The following is a 20,343-nucleotide window of genomic DNA, read 5'->3' as shown; positions in this document are numbered from 1 at the left end:
GGCTATAGGAGGAGTGTGGAAGAACTTCCCACCCCATCTTTGAAATTGCTTCCAATGTGAGGCGAGAGGCGTGGGGATGAGCATTATCATGCAGGATGATGATGTTTCGTCCCGGACATTTATTGCGCAATGCACGATGGAGCTTGTGCAGTGTCTGGACATAACGAGCAGCATTGATGGTTTGTCCAGGTTCCAGGAATTCGGCCAGAATAAAACCCTCTGCATCCCAGAAGACTGTGCCCATCACCTTCGCAGCTGATGACACTGTCTTTGCCTTCTTTTCTGATGGCGAATACAAATGGTGCCATTCCATACTCTGGCATTTTGTTTCAGGCTTGAAATGGTGAAATCAGCTTTTGTCACCTGTCACAATACAGAGCAAAAAATCATCGCCTTCGTGTTGATATCTCTGCAGCAGTTCAGAGGTGATGGCGTTTTGCTGACCTTTGTGGTCTTCGGTCAATAACTGCGGGACCCAACGAGCACAAACTTTCCTATAGTCCAAGCTTTCAGTCATCTCCTGTACTGCACTGTGCCCTATTCCAAATTTTTGGGCTATGGTGTCCACAGTCACACGCCTGTCATCTTGAATGATCTCATACACTCTTTCCTTGTTACATTCAGTTGAGTCTGTTCGAGGACGACCGCTCTGAGGCTCATCTTCAATGCTGGTGTTCCCATCTTTAAAATGTTTCACCCATCTTCGAACACTGCTCGCACCCATGCACACTTCCATGAGCACAGTGAAGTCTCTGGTGAATTTCTGCAGCAGGGACTTCCTCTGTCAAGAAATTCGATGACAGTACGCTGGCAAAACGACATATGGTTGTCGGCAATTTTGTTAGGAGTGATACTGGTCATGTGATGCAAGCTATTGACATTAGAAGACACTCAAGGTTAACACAACAGCTGGTTCCACCTACCACCATACTCTCTTTTGTCTGCTGTTCCCAGGTTGCATGCAAAAAAAAAGTTGCTCACAACTTTCGGTATGACCTACGTATTTACAACATAACTTGTATAAATCTTACTTATGCCTTACTTCCAGCTGAAATAATACTGTAAATAAACAATGAAAGTGCTCACATGAAGTTCCAATTTATTTGGCACAGTACTTAACCCACATTTGGATTAGTCAACTGTTCTGCTGGAGCTATATATAAAGTAAAAAAAGTAAAGCTATCCCTGTAAGAGGCCATGAAGGCCCATAAGGCTGTGAGACGTTGAGGGTCTCACATTATCTAGACAATCGGCTCAAGGATGGCGGTAAGGTTGTCAGCCTTATGTGCCTGCCGCTCTTTACTCCCCAGGAAAATTATTTAATATATATATATATATGTATGTGTGTGTGTGTATCGCAAGGAGGGGAGAGACCACATGTAACAACATCATAGATAATATATTCTGGTGCCCAATTAAACACCTATTTATTCCCTGTATTTACCTCACCTAACCTGCATATTCCATATATTTTATTCTGTGGTATGAATGAGCCTGGAGTTGACAATTATGGAGTGAATATGTGTGAATGGCAAGTCTCTATTCAGAGGGAAAACAATTTCAACATCTTCTGCAAACAAATTTTAACATCTTCCATAACCTAATTATCTCCACATCTGCCAAGTTGTGTATCATTAAGTTTTGTTATCATTGGTAAATTACTATGTGATTTATATTTATAATTATTAATTTGGGGCTTCTGTTGAGTGAATCACTCTGTATATACTGAACACTGCTGTGTTTAATCATAATGCATGACCTGAAGTACTGTTCTACACTCAAGTCACTTCTTTCATGAGTTCAATATCAGCTCTTGTCAACTAACCAACAAAGGATGCAAAGAGACAAGTACCAAGACCAACTACAACATTAAAATTACTAGAACATACACTTTCCAGAGTACAGTAGGAGAGATCTGAAATTAATGCTTCATTTAAACAGTAACAACAATTTTAAATTAAGTGAACCAGATGAGAAAGACCTTTTACAAGAGCAAGGATCCCTACACTTTAATTTATATGATACTGACATGTGAAGAAAATCTACATGACCAAGTGCATGACAGTAATACCACAAACTGGATGCATCTGAAGGTATCACTTATGCCAGACAAAATGTAGAACATATTCCGAAACCATTTTACCCTGCATCTTCCATGAACAGGGGGTTCTGATACTGCTTGTACTATGAGGCTAAAAGCAGCTGGACAGTAACTATGAGATATACTACTAAATGTGCATGGCCAGCTGAACTGCATGGAGTGGTGGGGCCCAGAGCTGGTCTGGGCAAGACAGTGGTGGCAAGCATTCTCACCCCCGCCAGAAGTCAAACCCCAGTCATCTAGCCAACAGCCTTGTCACTGTACTGGCTGAGCAATCCCAGTTCCATGCTTCGATAGACAAGGTACTGAGCACGGTAAACTCTCAGTTCTCCAGCATGTATGGAGAACAGAATGTTCTAGTTGCATGCACATGCAAGATTCATGAGATAAACTCTTATATAAGTCAATTTCCCCATGATTACACCATTTTTCAGTCTTTAATATATTTCCGTATCCTGTTTTCAAAGTCGAAACAATGCACTTTTACTTAAACTGTCGCTGGGACAGGTTCTTATGTGACAATATCGACTGATGAGTGAAAGAGTTTGGATATATTATAACATGACTAAAAATTCAACTGGCCTCTACTGTAAACACAGATCACTACGAGTGCAACAGCACCTGCAAGATGAAGGACAATGGTCAGTGCTGCTAGTGATGACTGGAAGAAGTACCATGTGGCATGCTGAAACTTTGTTTTTGATGTTAACTGCACAAAAATCATATATTTTCTTTGAAAATTCTGATGACTGCATGAGAATTCCAGATGCTTGGATACCAGACAACCATGAGTTTACTGTATAGAACTAAATCTCTGTAATTATATAACTTATAGGAAATATTCACCATGGTGGGAACTAGAAGTCATGAGAGCTTCTGGACTTCCACAGTATGTACAACTTTCATTGAATATTTAGGCATGACAGTACTACATTCATGATTTAACTTCACTCATGTCTATATAATGGCATTTCTATAGTACCAGCCTTTTAGAGGGAATAAAACATAACCTCTCCCTGGGCTACTACCTTAATGTGGTGGAGGGGTTTGCATGCTCTGATCACTTGGAGACTCATGATGGGTGGGGTGTAAGATCCTGGAAGAGGTACTTAAGTTAGAGAGGCTGAGAGGTAGGGGCCAGATGAATGGTAGCTCCCTGGCCCTCCAGGCTGAGGATCAGGCATAAGATTAACAACTTCACCTCAGAAAAAAAAAGTATGTCATGAAACCCAATGATGGATGCTAGGTGGATAGTTTAGGGAAATGGCCAAGGAAATGTTATAAGCATGAGTTACACATCCTGCTGCTGGTAATGAACTCAGTTGATTCAGGACAGGAGCCCTAAGGCAAATGAAAATGAAATTAACTCCCAGACTGAGATGGCCGGAAGATGCAGATAATGATTTGTAACAGCTGAAAGTGAAGAGACATAGCCAAAATACAAATAACAGAATACAATCGGCATCTGTCATAAAAAAAACAATGTTCTTAGAGAATCATAGTGCCAAGGAATTAGTAAGTGTATCACACATAAGCCCTATTTATTACCTAATTCCTGGTTTATGTAACATTAATTTACATTACATTGCATTCTTCCATCTACATCTATCTCAACCTTTGCTCTGGTATGTAAGTACTTTTTCCATTTCTATCTACCTTTCCATGTAAAAGAAAATACACTTGACTGAAAAGCAGATTAGTGTAGAATATAAAAATAGACTAAAAGCAGTTTAAATAAAACAAAGAACAGAAAAACATTATTTTGAAGTAATTTTATGACATGACTATGCCAAACTGTTTAATGGAAGTTTCACGTAGTATGCCGAGTGATTATATGCATCAGCTCCAATTTACATAAAGATGTAATGTCGAATACTGAATATCAGTACACACGTTTCTGTAGTGCATTGAGATTTAAGGTTCTACAATGGTTATTATTCTGTCCAGGATACAATACCATGTGGTGTGGTAGACATTTACCAACATCTGAAACACCGGCAAATATCTACCAGATTATATGGTGTCACATCCCAGAAAACAGTAACCTTAATTTCTGTAACCGTTTACAACTGTTATTTCATAATTTCTATAAATGTCAATAGCAGTTCTTTCGTACGGTAAAAGGCAAAGTTTTCTTGTGCTTCATTAAGCATACTATGAAGAAATAAGGTGGGAGATGAGTTATAGCTACACACATACTTAACTTTGTTTCTTGAAAGAGGGAGTGACAAGGCTCTCTTTATTACAGCATTTACAGTACAAAAAGAGATTATACAGTAATGCTTCAATGTCAAAGTAAAACAATAAAAAGTTATGCTTGAAAATTCCTCATCTCCCAGCTCACATGTATGTGTGTGTGTGTGTGTGTGTGTGTGTGTGAATAGGTGACACAAAAGATGCCTTTACATTCTCCACTGTTTATATAATAAAATGGTTTGGGCATGCAAGAAGAATGGACAGAACATGGAAACCAAGGAGGACAAGAGAATTAAAATCTAAAGGAAAGAACCCTATGGGACAACCTAGAACTAGATGCTTCAGCCAGGTACTGTAAGACATCAAGAAGAGAGGCAACAGCTGGCAAAATTACAAAAGAAAAGAGCATGGGAAGAAAGAAGACTTCTTCTCAACTGATTTGTATAAAATGACAATGATCTAAAAGACATCTATAACACAGGTAAGGCACAGAAACAGTAATTCATCATATAAATGTTAGGACATCTTACATTACTTTAAAATCACTCTGCAAAAATATCAAAACATTATTACTATTTTAGCTGTGTTCTGTGTGCTCAGAAAACCCTCCAAGCATCAGAGTATGATATAAGAAACAGATATTTTTTAAACATATCTTAATTTTAGCTAACCTTCAGAATATGGTGACGTGCATTTAACACTGTTCTTGTTCCAATAATACAGTGCACAGGTTTTGTTAATACAGATTTTAACTTTCACAATATCAGTTCCTATCTGCAAAGGTGTAGTAAAGTTGTACAAAATTTCAATAAGCCCTAAGGTAGCATAGTTAGTTGAGGCACTATGCTACAAGCTTTAAGGTCATGGTTTGAGTCCCAAAGAGGTGAATTTTCTTTTCAATGGATCTAATCCTTCCAGCCACACTATGGCTCTGGGGTTGACTCAGCCTCTTAACAGAAATGAGTACTAGGGATCTTCCTGGGTGGTAAAGGGCAGCCAGCCTGTAAGGCCGACAACCTCACCGCTATCTGTGAGATGACTGTCTACAGAAAATTTGGGAGCCTCGATGTCACTCAACTCTATCAGCCTTCATAGCCTGTTACAGGGATTGCTTTACATTTTTTTACCTTTACCATAAGTTGTGGTAAAATCATATGCCCCAAATATTGTGGGGACAGACATTTCAGAGAAATAATGTCTCAAGAACACTTGTCACCACATTCTAAGGCAAGCTTTAAATTCACTGGTATTGCAGAAAAATGATAAAACAGCTTAATAACATGCTTTATATTCGAGATATCACAAATGAAATATATTGTCATTAACAAGATATGCTGCCAGTCAACGATAAAATATATTAACCGGGTTCTTCATAAACACGATATACCAGATTTGTATACATAACAATTATTCTAAATCAGTAGTCAGCTTTTATAAATGAAATAAATTCACATTACTTGATGTTGTTTCGAAACAGCAATACTCAAACACCTTGATACATGATATTACCACATCAAGAAGCCAATGCTACATTTCAACATTTGTCATATAAACTTTCATACTGCTAACTTTTCCTGCTTCCTCCTGCATTCCTTTCCATTCCTACACACCATGTAACAATGGAAATGAATCTGTAGTATGATGACTACTATCCAAAACAGCATGAATTAAATGGTCTTTGTAATGTAGCAGATGTAGCACATTTTCTGTAAGGTATGGATTACTCAGATTAACTCTGGGCTTCAAAGGTTTAATAACTACATGCTATTCCAATGCTGCACGAATTGCCCAGTTGAGGCCATTAGGAGGAGACTCTCAATCACGGGACAACAAAACAAGGTCTAAGCAGCATATCTATTCCGCTATCATCAAACATTATCAGTGTGAGATAAGAACAGAACAAGTTACAAATAAAGACATCTGCTGATGTCAACAGATATTTATCAAAATGATGAATAAGAAACTGACCTATTAAATCTGATCAGATGCAGTCATGATCACATATCATCACTGTTTTCTGAACTGATATATGGAGTTTGAGAACTGCTGTTTCTATAGATATTTGAAGCACAGTTCTAACAGTTCCTCTTACCTGATTCTCTACCAACATTGCCATATCCATGAACATGTCATGCAGTTCCCGAATGGAGTTTTCTAATTTGATTATATCAGCATGTCTTGCTTCTATATCCGCTAGTGTCTGTTTCGCTTGTTGCGTTTCCATTATTATCTGTAAACACATAACATAAATGTCCCTATCAGCATTATGTGCCTTGTACCCTTAAAACACTCATTCTAATTTGATTATATCAAAATGTCTTGCTTCAACATTTGCCAGTCTGTCTTACTTGTATAGTTTCCAATTAATGCAATTAAGATTCCAAAAATCATAACCTCCTAGGTTTTTTTTAACAAAATTATGGTACATCAAACTCACCCCTTGCGTGAATACCGCTGGGTTACCTTGCTCTAACATTTCTTCTAATTCTTCGTTGGTTGTCGTTCTACCAGCTGGAAGCAACAAAAAGGTCATTTAATGTGAAATGTTAATAGATACCATTAAACCTGATAACTTAATGCAAAACCTTAAAATATTCAACCTATAATTTTAAACCTGGAGATCACATGATAATGTTCTGAATAAATAATTTTCATTTATATAGCCATTTCTATATAAAACAAATTGTTTTTCTTGTGTTGGTACCATAAGAAGTATTGCTTCTCTCTAGAGATGATTTCAATTGAGATACTTCTCTGGTGCAAAGCCTCATACATAGGAGTTTCAATAATTGAATGTTTTCTTAGCTCTCACAGATGGTTTGTGCTGTTTGATTTATGTACCCCTTCTTGAAACTGGCACAGGTGTCTGGAGATAGAGACTACCTCTACTGACTGTGCCCAACTGAGTATGTTTTACCTGAAGACGGAGAGAGAATCAAGTCTCTGAAACGTTGTGCTTTGATAAATAAACAGGATGGTTTTTAGATAGAGACAAGATGACGGATGTCAAAAGACATAACATTTGTACCAATGTACCACTGTCAGAAACTTTTATAGATCTTATATCAAATTCCACTAAATTGTGCATAATCAAAATGTGAATTCTGCACGCACACACGCGCGCGCGCACACACACACACACACAGCAGTGTTTCATGTTAAGATGTTCATAAAATTCAGGTCACACTCTTCTGAGTCTCACGGTGAAGTATCAATTATCCATTTCCAGTAGTGACTTAACTTTTATGTAAAATATGCGTTAATGTGAATTACAAACATGATATGACACAGAGACATGATCATAAAAAAGAAACGTTATACTGTGCACAGAAAGAGTTGATAAAAGAAGAGTACTCTCTTCTGAGTTGTAACACTGCATAGTTCAGAAAGTCCACTGATGTTCTGAAGGAACAAACTGCTGCCAGCAGCTTGTTGCTTGTTGTTTTCTTTCTTGGCTTACTTCTGACCCCTGAAGTTGGGAGGTGATATTCTCTTCCAAAATATCAGTGAACTTCCACCAAACTACATGGAATTATATCCTAGCTCTTACTCTTCATAGGGGGGCATGTGGTAATGTAGTTGGTTGAGGAACTATGCTAAGAGCCAGAAGGTCGCGGGTTCAATTCCCAATGAGGTCACTGAATGTTTTCAATTTACCTCATCCTCCCAGCTGCACTATGATCCTGGGGTTGACACAGCGTGTAACAGAAACAAGTACCAGGAATCTTCCTGGGAGGTAAGGGGTGGCTGGTGTGTAAGGCTGACAACCTTACCACCATCCGTGAGCCAACTGTCTAGAAAATGTGGGAGCCTCGACCTCTCACGCTCTCCACAGCCTACAGCCTGTTATAGGGACAGCTTTACCCTTTTTTAGCTCTTACTCTTCATAGACACTGATGTCAGAACCTCAAATCCGGTACTTTAAAAAGAAGGCTGTACCAAGATCCTTTGAGGCATTTTTGATTTATGTCTTATAATGTATGAAATACATCTCATTTTACTAACTGGGGATAAATGAACATCTAGTTTGCAGCTCCTGAAGAACCTGTTGCCTCCACTTCCTGCTCTGAATACTGAAGCAGCAGATTACTCTGAAAATCTGAAAACCACCTACAAAAGTGTACCATCTAAATTTTTGCATATTCCAAAACTTGAAATCTCATATATTTACTAAGTATTTTACACATGAATCCATTTTATAATAGCATTATCATATGATCTGAAGACAGTGGATAAACATGACAACAGAGCTGAGAACAAGTGACTAAATATTGACAATTGCTAATGTTTGACTCCTTCAAGCTTCAAAAAGATATGCTTAAAGGTTCTCTGCATCCAAGTGACATCAGTAAGAGAAAATGACATTTAAATATACAGTGGCAACTGCCTGTCACACGACTGGACCAATCATGGCATGTGGTAAACTTCAACTCATCAGGCAATGGGACTGGAAGTGAATATGTTAAATCACAAAATTATCAAAGTCATAAGGGAGGGGGCCAGTTCCAACTACCTACAGTGAAATATTGCTTCAATATCTTAAAGTGATTCTTTGGTTACTGGTGGTGAATTTATCAACCCATGACTGCCAGTTCTTTATATTTTTGCCCCAGGCCACAGTATTAAGATTTACATTGTCCTTATGCTACCATAAATCGTCACAGACACTGATGCCACTGTACCCACGTGCCATGGCACACACACACACAGGGATAATAACAGCAATGTCAAACATTATACAGTGGACATAAATGATGGCCACACAACAAAGATAAAGGACCTAGAAAAGACATCAGTGCCTGCTACGGCAGCAAGGCAAATTTTCGGCACACACACCTGCGTTCTCTACAGGTTATTTTCTTATTAATGAAACTGAGTGGTGTTGAGTTTAGAACTGTCAAGCATGATGTAACATTTGCTCCCCAAGTACAGTTACTTCCATAGCCAATGAAACATGACTTTTCATTGGTGAAGAATGGTGTCTCAACTGAGGCAAAACCTGGCACATATTTTCCACTGCTCTCAAATTGATGAAGAAAGATGTCTCACAATACTTCAAAGCATATTACTCAGACTCTATCATCATATGATACGTACTAGATCAGTTTTCTTCATTCTGCTCTTCAAAAAAGTCTGATCCTATCACCATCGTTTTAGATCGACCGAGCACTCTCCCGTATTTGTTTAATGTCAGCCTTAGTTAGATTACAACTACAATATAGTAGTAGGACAAAAATGTGGAACCTCTGACTTACTAATCTCGAGTTGTCTCTGTATCCGCCCCTTACATCGCTCCCTATAGTCAGTTTGTGTCCGATTGTACTCGGTCATCACTTCGACAAATTTCCGTGACAACGTAGAATGTTGTGTTTTCCGTATCCTTAGATCTGCTGAGGACTTATTCGTTTGCTCTTCTTGTTCCACAGCTTGCTCTATGACTGCAAGATACACATAAAACAATAACATTAATAACACTTTGCAAGTGTAAACCTTATGGCTTTCTTGTGGGTTATTTGACAGTGTTGTCAGTAGATAGACTATACAGTATAAAATAGATAGATGGTTGATCAGTGAAAGACTGGAGAGTATTTGGAAGGAAGTGGCCATGGCCTAATCAAAACAATATGCCAGAATTTGCCCCAAGGGTCTGAGAAAAACTATAAAAAACGTTAGTCATTATAGTGAATGCATGAACCATGATTCAGACTAAGCACCTGCCAAATATGAGTCCAGATTATCATTAAAGAATATCACATACATAAAAGGCAAGGTGCTGAACTAATTAAGCACTATGCCATGAAGACATATGGGGGAGTGGGTGTATAGATCCACGTTTTCTTGACCTCAGCACCAGTTGGACGTGAGTGGTCAGCTTCACGTCCTGGCCACTTTACCCCCGAGTAGAGGGCTCAGGGTACCCATTCGATAGGAGGCTGGGTGTTGACCCTGAACCAGTCTGGATGATGTGGAAAGGAGAAAAAATCAGTGCTGGGACCACTGTGGCCATACAAGATGAAGCCAATGTCTAAGGAAATATTTGCAACACAAGAATCTCAGATTTACCTATTGTACACGATAAAATTGAAGCATTAAAGGAAGAAGATTCACTGTGGAGAATACAGTGCAATTTCTTCAAGGAAATTACTAACTTTGATGCCTTTTATAGGAAATTTCTTTCATTATCAAACGCTGCCAGAATCCATTAATGTAGCCTTCCTTAATTCTGATTGGTCTGATCATGTTTCTAATCTACTGGCTTTGATGGTTGGGATCTTATGTGGCATATGTTGATATAAGAACTATAAGAGGATATGGTCTCCTGGAGTTTAATTCTGTACTACACCCAATGACAGTACATGCCTCATACCATACTGAACTGTGTGAGCTCTACTGTCTGGAAATTTGGATGCTTATGATGACTTCAGTAAGTCATCAGTTTATGCTGCTTATCACATATCCCTAAACTGATACTTCTGATTAAGGATAAAAAAACACAGTCAACCTCATAAGCAGTGGAGACCAAAAAATTTTGGCTGGCAACTAATTTCCCACTAGGTATTCATGAGTTGGTTCTTTGAGTTCTGGCAATCTTACTTGATCACTTGAAACACAGAGCAAATGGCAAACCACAGCTAAAGTAGATCAGCATAATTGGTAAGTCACAACAATTACTTTGACTTAAAGAGTTCAGTTTCCTCCCTTTATCTTAAATCTCGCTTGAGTCTATTTAGGACAAACATTATAACAGCAAGTTGCCTAGTTGAGGCAAGATACATAGAAAGGAGACATACAATACCAATCCACCCATCACACACAACAAACACGTTTATCTTACATTTTAAAAGATTTTTCAGCCCTTACTTCTGAAAACCATTCATGGTTCTAAAATTTTTGGAGAAAAATTAGTCAAGAAACAGCTGGCACATTTTCTGGAGGTCTGAGCCAAACAACAGGCAAAGCTGGAGTCACAACATTCTCTTGCAGTAAAATTTGTAACAGTGTGTACCGAAAGAACTAAGAATACCAGAAAGCTGAGTCACACTGTCTGACAGAATGGGACATCACGCACAGACCCAGTTCTGGTCCCCCCTTCCTAAAATCACGACAACTTGTAAAATTTTGTCTTCTCGAATATAATGCTGTGTAGTCAACTGACATTTCAGTGGAACACGCCACCTCCATCATCAGGGTTGAAAAATAAGCCAAGCAAGAAACAAGCATGAAGCACCAGGCTGCAAGCAGAGCAAAACAGCTGTTTACTTTCAACGGACTACATGACATTATATGCCACTTGACAGAACTCTTCATAACCACCATTCTGAGAACCTCAGATCCTACATAGTGTTATATCCCCAAAGACAGAACTCTTCAAAACCACCGCTCTGAGAACCTCAGATCCTACATAGCATTATATCCCCTAAGACAGAACTCTTCCTAACCACCGCTCTGAGAACCTCGGATGCTACATAGCGCTATATCCCCAGAGACAGAAATCTTCATAACCACCGCTCTGAGAACCTTAGATGCTACATAGCGCTATATTGCCAGAGACAGAACTCTTCATAACCACCGCTCTGAGAACCTCAGATCCTACAATGGACCACTTGGTTCTATGCTTGGCTTGCTCTTCTACCCTGAATATGGTGGGGGCACACTGCTCTGAATGTGAATCAGTACATGGCATCACACCCCAAAAACAGTAACCTTCATATCTGCTGTGGTGAGAGCCTCAGATCTTGCAAATGAAGCACAGGGTTGAAAGTTCTTGAATAAATTTTGCTTCAAGGATCATCTACAAGTTCATTCACTGGACAATGACTCTCTGGATGCAACATTCCTTCCAGAATTGGCCAATGATGGGCTAGGAATGTCAGGTTTTGGAAGGTTATTCTTCAAGTGAAGACAGGAAGACACGAGTAAGAAGCTGAGGAAAAGAACAAATGCTAAGTATGTAAACAATTTAGTGAATAATTTTCTCATGAAAGTTCTAAGATTTTTAAGGCACTGATTATTCAGACTGTGATGACACACAGTCTTGTAGGTATATCCTACCATTTAGGTACAGAATGCTGCCTCAGACTTCTGGGTCTATCAGGTGGGTTATACATGCACACTGCAAGGAAGATGGCCATTCAGATCCATGGGAGGGAAAGAGGAAACAGAATCTGGTCCATGCAAACAGGAATAGCACACAGGAAACAGCCATATGACGCTGAAGATGGAAGCAGCATGTTACTCTCAAATGCTGATATCCATCCACAGGGGACTCTCATTATATGAGGAGCCTGTGCTCCTGAAAATGCATACAAAAAAAAGATGAATAAACAGTGAGCATAATGGAGGAAGAAATATGACAGAGTAAGAAATGATGAAGGTCAGAGAAACCACCAACAGGCTCACTGAGATTGAGCTGAAGCATCTACTGCAGCAGCAGAAAGGACACTGATGCTCTTCATGACATTGAAATAAACACAGAAGAGCAGATAATGAAAGTGCATATAATGACAGCCACCAGTACAAGACTACATGGTGTCACATTCCAGAAGCTCACACTCTAAATAACCTTATAAGCATGTATGATCAGATTTGACTGTATGAAATACAGCACAAATGTGATTGTGCTGAGAATGTGACCACTTAAAACTCACCCTTTAATTTGGCACGGACTTTGTTGGCAGTTTTTTTAATATCGGCCATCAGATCCTCCAACTCCTGTTTGACCTCTGAAACAAACAAATTCAAATCATATAACATACATTTTAAAAAACTGTAATATATAACTAACATGTGAATAATACATTTCCTTGGATCTACACTGCACCTATTTAGTAGCACAGAACAGCAGTGGCTGGTACTCCGACTTCATATTTCAGATGTCCCGGGTTCAAATAATGACCTAGAGACTAGCTACTCTGGCAGGTTTCTTATGGTTTCCCCTCAGTCCTTCCAGGTGTATGCTGAGCTGATGCTTCAAATTGGGCCAATTATGTACTTCCATTAACAACAATTCCATTCCATTATTCACTAATTACCATATCATTCAATGCTATATACTCGTAATCTTAACTGAAAGCATCATTAAATAATTCAGGATAAAAAATGGAGATAACACGTTCTTCTAAAAAGATTAGTAACCATATAAAAACTAGAAGGCATTGTAAATGGTTTAAAATAAATCTGCCTTCAACAGACACCATTTCTTCTTCCAAAATTTACCAGAATTTCATGTTAAAATTCCGTTGTTATTAAAAGTTTACATGGCAACCAAACTAATACTGTCAAAGGAAGAATTTTTGTATTAGCGTGAGAGTGACTTCACTTTCAAGTCAAAATTTCATGAGTTTAGGCACTAAAATATGAATTTCAGCAAAGACAGGCTCAATTACCTTAGTAAAGACATGCATTTTCCTTCAGGAAATTTGATTAGCATTTTTAAATGTGTGCTTTTGAATGAAATCATAACAACAGCGTACAGAGTTCTCCTCGTGCTCAACAACTGCTACATTTTGGAGCCACATGGGGTAGTCATGATAAGCTCCATATATTCTTAACTTTGGCATCACAAAGAGGTAGGGAGTCAGCCTGAAACTTTGGTCACATCACCCTGCCCCCAAAATGATCCCTAACACCCACTGGATAGGAGGCTAGGTGGAGCCCAGAAACAGGAAAACCCTTCCCTGTCGGGAATCAGAATTTGGTCACCCAGTCTGCAGCTTAGCCACTATACGGTGTAGGACTTTGCCTGGCTCACTATTCAGCCCTGAAGATGGTGGCAACACTGTTCCCCTGAAACTACACAGCGTTATGTTCCAGAAGACAAAACTCCTATTCATTATACTGACAGAGATATCCCGGCTCCAACTAATTCTACGTTGGTACTAACAATGGTTTTTTTTTGGGGGGGGGAAGTAAAGTTATCCTTGCAATAGGCCGTGGAGGCTCCCACATTTTCTAGACAATCGGCTCACAGATGGCGGTAAGATTGTCAACCTTAAGCGCTGGCCGGCCTTTACCCCCAGAAGATTCCTAGTACGGATTTCTTTGGGAGGCTGAGTCGACCCTGAGGCCATAGTGCGGGTGGAAGGAAGATTTAAAAAATCTCTGCTTACAGTAAGTGGGTTTATGAACATTATGCTTTATAGGACAGTCCTGTGAAACTGTTGTTACGACTTGGCATCAAGTCAACATGGGTATTCAACTTTTGTTCTATTTTAATGACAATCACGTTTCTTACGAAACTCGAAAAAATTAATATTGTGGGAGAAATAAATTCAGAAACATCAACAGAACTGTACACCGGAGCCCCACAGTAGGCTGACTGCGGCACAGTCTGTGGGCGGAAGCTGCGGTACCGAGGTGGGGAACGGCCACCCCAACTACGTCATGGTTGAGCATCAGACTGTGTGACGTCACATGACGCCATCCACCCACGCGATTTTATCAAGGGAAAGGAGTGGGCCGAGAGAGGTGGGGGGGGGGCGGTCATACGCAACAGGGGGCAGCCCAGCCAGGAGCTAGGACAAGGCTACGAGACTGTATTATATCGATTGTAACAGGATAGTCTGAGCGACTCACGGCTGTGTTCAGTTTCGGCCACGCTATAACGTTTCGGGATGAAGTTATCCTTGTGCTTAATTACGCACCGCGCATCCTTAACCTCGGCACTGATGTCTGAGGGTACGTCTACCTTGAAGGGGCAACCTTCTGGACGTAAAGTCCGGAGCGTTCAACAAGGTCTCTGGTACAGCGATTCTGGTTCCTATCCTGTATTGAAAACATAATCAAACTTTCTAATAATGACGTAACGGTCTACGTCACTATCTGATGATGACGCAATCTCAAACATGTTTTAGACACAGCATACCGATCTTGTGGTTTATTTAACGACGCTGTTAAGTACGTAAAACCAGAAAGCGTATAATGATAGGATCACTTAATGAACAATAAGCTCTAATGGATGTGGAAGAAACTGATCCTGGTAAAATTTGAGGTACTATCCAAGCATCTGAACTGAAGGACTGACTAAAACGAGAAATTGCCTCAGTCAGGATAGCAACTGTTACAGTCAAGATTCGAACCGATCTTCTTCGATAATACAAGTCAGATGACTACCTAGTTGACTAGTGTCAACCTGCTCGATGTCACTAAATAAAGTGTCAGTTTCAAGCCCCGGCCGTATTACCTCCGCAGAAAGAGCTACCGATATCCAACAGATACGAAGCTTGCCGAGAATAAAGCCCCGATTCCTCGGTCGTCCAGCGTTGGCTAATAGGAAGGGAAACCGAAATAAAGTAAAAAAAAAATCCCTGTGACAGGCCTTGGAGGCCCATAGGGTTGTAACATGTTGAGGTTCCTACATTTTCCAGACAATCGGCTCATAGATGGCGGCAAGGTTGTCAGCCCTACGCGCCGGCCGCCCTTTACCCAAAGAATATTCTAAGAATATTCCTGGTACTCATTTCTGTTAGAGGCTGAGCCGACCCCAGGGCCATAGTGCGGCTGGAAGGATTAGATCAATTGAAAAAGAAATCCAATGACCTAATCGGGACATGAACACGCGACCTTCCGGCTTGTAGTATAGTGCCTCAACCAACTACGCTACGCGTTCCCCAAGGGAAACCGAAGTACTCGGAGAAAAACCTGCTAAAGTGGAACATTGTCCACCACAGATCCCAAATGACATGACCTGGAATCGAATGTGGGAAACTGGCAACCGCAGTGCCTTAGCCATGGCATGGCTAGTCACTATATCGACTGGGCTGTCCCCGGTTCCACATTTTCGGGTTATATATAAAACAAGGTTTCGACAATTTGGAGCAATTCACTGTTGCGTGCCGACCGGCTAGGAATGCACACAGTTCAAACGTTCCGTCTCCCCCTCTCAACCACACAATCCATCTCTCTACGATTCATCTTAAAATATTCATATTGTAGCCCAGCGCGGTACGAATGTAGGCATGAGATATCTTCTCGGATATAACGAAGTGTATTCTGTAGAAAAGCAACCGACGATTCGGAGTAACACATCACCTCCATCTTGCGCGTCGAAGAATAAACCGAGGAAGAAACCAGCGCGAAAGCAGGTGGCAAGCAGAGCTAGTTTATTTTTCGACCCTGAAAATGGAGATATGTTCCTCCGAAACGTCGGCTGACTGTCGACTGACTACATGACGTTATATCCCAGAATACAGCAATATTCACAACCACCGGTGCGGGAACCTCAAATCCGCCAGTGTCCAGGCCGGCTCTGGGGCCCACCGAGCCTCCCATCCAATGTGTACCGGGGGCTCTTTAACCGGCGGTAAAGCGTCCGGGCATGAAGCTATCGCCCCAATCTAGTGCCAAGACTAAGAATATGTGGATCTATATCTCCATTCCCTCATACGCCTTCATGGGGTAATGCTTAATTAATTAAGCACAGGGACAACTTTACATTGAATGGGACTTCTTGAACGTACACATTCTCGCAACTTTGCAAAAGGAGCAACATTTTTGACTTTCAGCCGGGGGATATCCGGTTCGAACCTAGATCGGGACACCGATTATTCCATCGGAGAATTTCGTGGTTTTCCTCAATCCCCTTGGGCGGATATCGCGATGGTAACTTCAATTTAGCCAAGACCGCTGCAATTCATAATTTACTCAAACAATGCCAACGTTAGCTGCCATGTAGTAGGCACTCCTGAAAGCGACACAACCCGCACTAAACAAATAACACACGAGTGATAATTTGACATGTTTCATTTTAAACGGACCTCAATTACAGGCAACTGAAAATGTCGTGACCTCATTCTTTTGTCAGCCGTGAAAGGTTGCGCGACGCTGTAGAGCATTGGCTGGGACGTGATGTTGCACATTTACGAGTGCCTGCAACCTGGAAACAGCATCCACTGCGTGTGACACGATACTACGAGGCTGATAATACACACAAAAGGATATTCTGTATGAGGCTGAACGGCTTATTGTTAGGTAATAACACACGGTTCTATACATCCCGTAACATCATCAGCAAAACAACACTGCCAGATTCTTCCAGACTTGTCCATTCAGTCCGATTTTCACTTCTGTGGATTTCGAAACAGCATTTTTTTTACAGAGCAAGGTCGCCAGTCTTGCGTCCAACCCGAAACCTGGAGGACCCAGGTCTCTGTATTTACGTCCCCCCAGTGACACGATGAGCTGATCACAGTGACCGCGCGGTCTAAGGCATGAAGTCTTCACCCGCTCGAACACTGTGATCATGGGCTCGAATGCACTCGAAGCATGGATGTTTGTGTGCGTTTATCCTGTTTGTGGTGTTCTGTGTATAGCTAGCGGCCTTACGACGGACTGATCTTCTGTCCAAGGAGTCTTACCGACTGTGTATACTATACACTGTATAGGATTAAGAAACTGAAAAGCAGCCAAGGCCCAACAGAGGGTCGTAGAGCCATAGATAGATAAATAGATAGTGACAGGGTGCCCAGTTACACCCCCAGTCACCCGATTCCCTTTTCGTCGCCTTGTACGACTCGCTGGGCTACGGCGTATCCTCCTCCACGCGTGCACGTCCAGTACCACGAAAGGATAAAATGTTTACGCTTCCATGACGCTGGGTCCTCAGTAACTTGATATCAAATAAACTGAAGGAACATGCCACTGGACAAGCTATCGGGTCGGACGAAAGAAACGTAACCTACATCTCGAATGTGAGGTTTTCACAGCGGTGATTGTGGGATGTGATGTAGTGGAGTCCAGTACAAGATCACCGACGTTTCGACGAAAAGTACTGCCTCCATCTTTGGAGTAACCAACAAGGAAAGTCCCTGTTCACTCGCTCTCCTCCTTACTCCTGTTGAATCTCTCATGTTGCCCATATACGGTACCAATTCGTAACGCTTGGCTTATTCTTCGTCCCTTAAGATGTAAGTAGTGCGTTTTTCGAACCGTTATGGAACTTCTACCAGACTACGCCACGTCACATCCCAGGAGATAGCACACTTCAGGACCGGCAGCTTTTTCAGCGAAATCCATCATCTAATAACGTATAGATTAAAATACATAAAACCATAAATTTCCTTTTTTTTTTTACATGGGCGTAAAACTTGGTGTCCCACGCTACGACTGCACAGATGCAGCGTGCGCCGAGAGCATTTGAGCCCGATACTGGGGAAGTAACAGGATCAAGGAGAGAAAAGCGCACTTCACATCAAGCAACATTCCTCTAGCGGTAAGGCGGTAACTTGTACTTGGGAAGTCACGGGTTCGATCTCAGCCAGAACACCAAGTGGTCTGATGCTGTGTAAGTGTGGAGCAATGGTGGAATGGCGATTCGCCAACGAAAGCCGAAGGAAATCTGAAAACAACCATGCTACAATGCCACATAATCTGCCAAGATTCTAACATAAAGTTAACCGAAGATGAACTCGAGGCACCGCTGTGAGAAGCCTGCATCTAACCACTTCAACTGTTTGTTTATTTATTTATTTATACACAGTAAGGATATCTTAAGTTAGGTATTTTATGATACTCTCGGTTTATTTAACGACTCTTTCAATATCTGATGAAATACTGTGTCAAATGATAGGGTGATCAATTGCAAAGGATGTACAAGGAAGTGGTCGTAGTCTAATCTGAAGTACTGTCCCTGGACTTGTTTGTAGGGGCTAAAAATCTCCACAGAAAACCTCGTTTAAGATAAGCATTCCATGGGCCGAGATTCGAACCTGTGAGGTCCCGAATACGAAGCAATGCCGACCACTTAACTGTGGCGTCATGTATCCTGTTCATGCTATGACGCAAAGAAAAAAAAAAGGTTCCCTTAGACGTCAGTTCTAGTATTCCGCGGGTTACGACCAGCAGGAAGCAAAGAAACATCTCTCTTAATTACACGATAAAAAGTAATCCCGCCTCCCCACGAAATTATGACAAAAGAAACTTCAAGGGTTCCCTAATTTGTTATACGGTGTTATTACAAGTAATTCGGGCATTGCGAATCTGGTGAAAATCACTGTCATATCTTTCTGCAGTGCACGGCCTCCAATGTAATGGGAGAAGTAATTAAAAGCGAAAAATGGGGGTTATCAAGAGTTCGCACAAATGATTCGTAACGCAGCAATGTGCAGAACGTTCCTCTACTGAAATTAATACTCACTTCACCATTACACTTTACGGATAATGGATCTTCACTATAAATATGAAAGTGTTATGTTGGCAATAAGCGTCACTCATATAAGAAAAATTATACATGTAAAAAGTAAAAGAAAGTAAAACTATTCATCTAACAGGCCCATGGGGTTGTGAGACGTCGAGGCTCCCACATTGTTTAGACAATCGGCTCACAGTTAGCGGTGAGGTTGACAGCCCTAAGCGCCGGCCGCCCATTACCTCCAGAAAGATTCCTGATACTCATTTCTGTTAGAGGCTGAGTCAATCACAGGGCCATGGTGCGGCTGGAAAGATTAGGTCAATTGAAAAATCCAATGACATCGGGAATCGAACCCGCGATCTTCCGGCTTACAGCATAGTGTCTCAACCAACTACGCTACCGCGTGCCCCAATAATATATGTTCTTAAGTATAAACATTATAAAAATACGATCGATGACGTAAGTTATGGTCTTTTGGGTTATGACAGCGTGTAGTATGGAAGGTTGGTACCAAAGTACTGCTTCCATCTTCAGGTACCCTATAGGCAAAATAAATCTTCATCGAAGTGAAAATGTGAAATCGTAAAACAATATTTGCAATACAGTTTGATAAAGTCAGTCAACTGGTTCAGGAGTTCAAAGGAGAGTGAGTGGCATGATGGTGATATCGCAAGACTTCTGTATTTCCTTACAGACCGAACAGACTGGTTATCTCCTCGAGCCTGAAGATGGAGGCAGTACTCTCGCCCGAAACAATGGTAAACTTCTTCCACAGTGCACAATGTCACAGTCCAAAAGGCACTGCTCTTAAAACTACAAGTAAATAAGTAAATAAAAAACGATTACACTGCGTTTCATGAAGATGGAATGGGCATATTCCTTCGAAACGGTGACAATCACTGCCAACCCAGAAACCTGG

General features: G+C 40.9%; 1 protein-coding gene across 10 annotated transcripts in view; it reads right to left on the bottom strand.

Annotated features, from left to right (window-relative positions):
- LOC111867145 (syntaxin-1A) overlaps positions 1 to 20,343 on the bottom strand; it is a 161,417-nt gene that overhangs the window by 52,636 nt on the left and 88,438 nt on the right. For 8 of the 10 annotated variants that reach the window (XR_004513306.1, XR_004513305.1, XM_023856709.2 and 5 more), the window contains exons 4-7: positions 12,946 to 13,020; positions 9,553 to 9,735; positions 6,735 to 6,808; positions 6,390 to 6,527 (exon numbers count right to left, since the gene is read on the bottom strand). Coding sequence is in view for 8 of the 10 variants with exons in the window: in XM_023856709.2 (XP_023712477.1) it covers positions 6,390 to 6,527; positions 6,735 to 6,808; positions 9,553 to 9,735; positions 12,946 to 13,020 (470 nt within the window). In the remaining 2 variants the exon portion in view is untranslated. Of the gene's footprint in view, positions 1 to 1,300; positions 3,515 to 6,389; positions 6,528 to 6,734; positions 6,809 to 9,552; positions 9,736 to 12,945; positions 13,021 to 20,343 lie in introns of those variants that run through there. The other 2 variants (XM_023856711.2, XM_023856712.2) reach the window with 2 other exon arrangements.

Source organism: Cryptotermes secundus, unplaced genomic scaffold (genome assembly GCF_002891405.2).
Source record: "Cryptotermes secundus unplaced genomic scaffold, Csec_1.0 scaffold448, whole genome shotgun sequence".
Classification (NCBI taxonomy): domain Eukaryota; kingdom Metazoa; phylum Arthropoda; class Insecta; order Blattodea; family Kalotermitidae; genus Cryptotermes; species Cryptotermes secundus.
The sequence above is the reverse complement of the archived record's forward strand: the minus strand, read 5'-3'. Positions and strand labels throughout refer to the sequence as shown.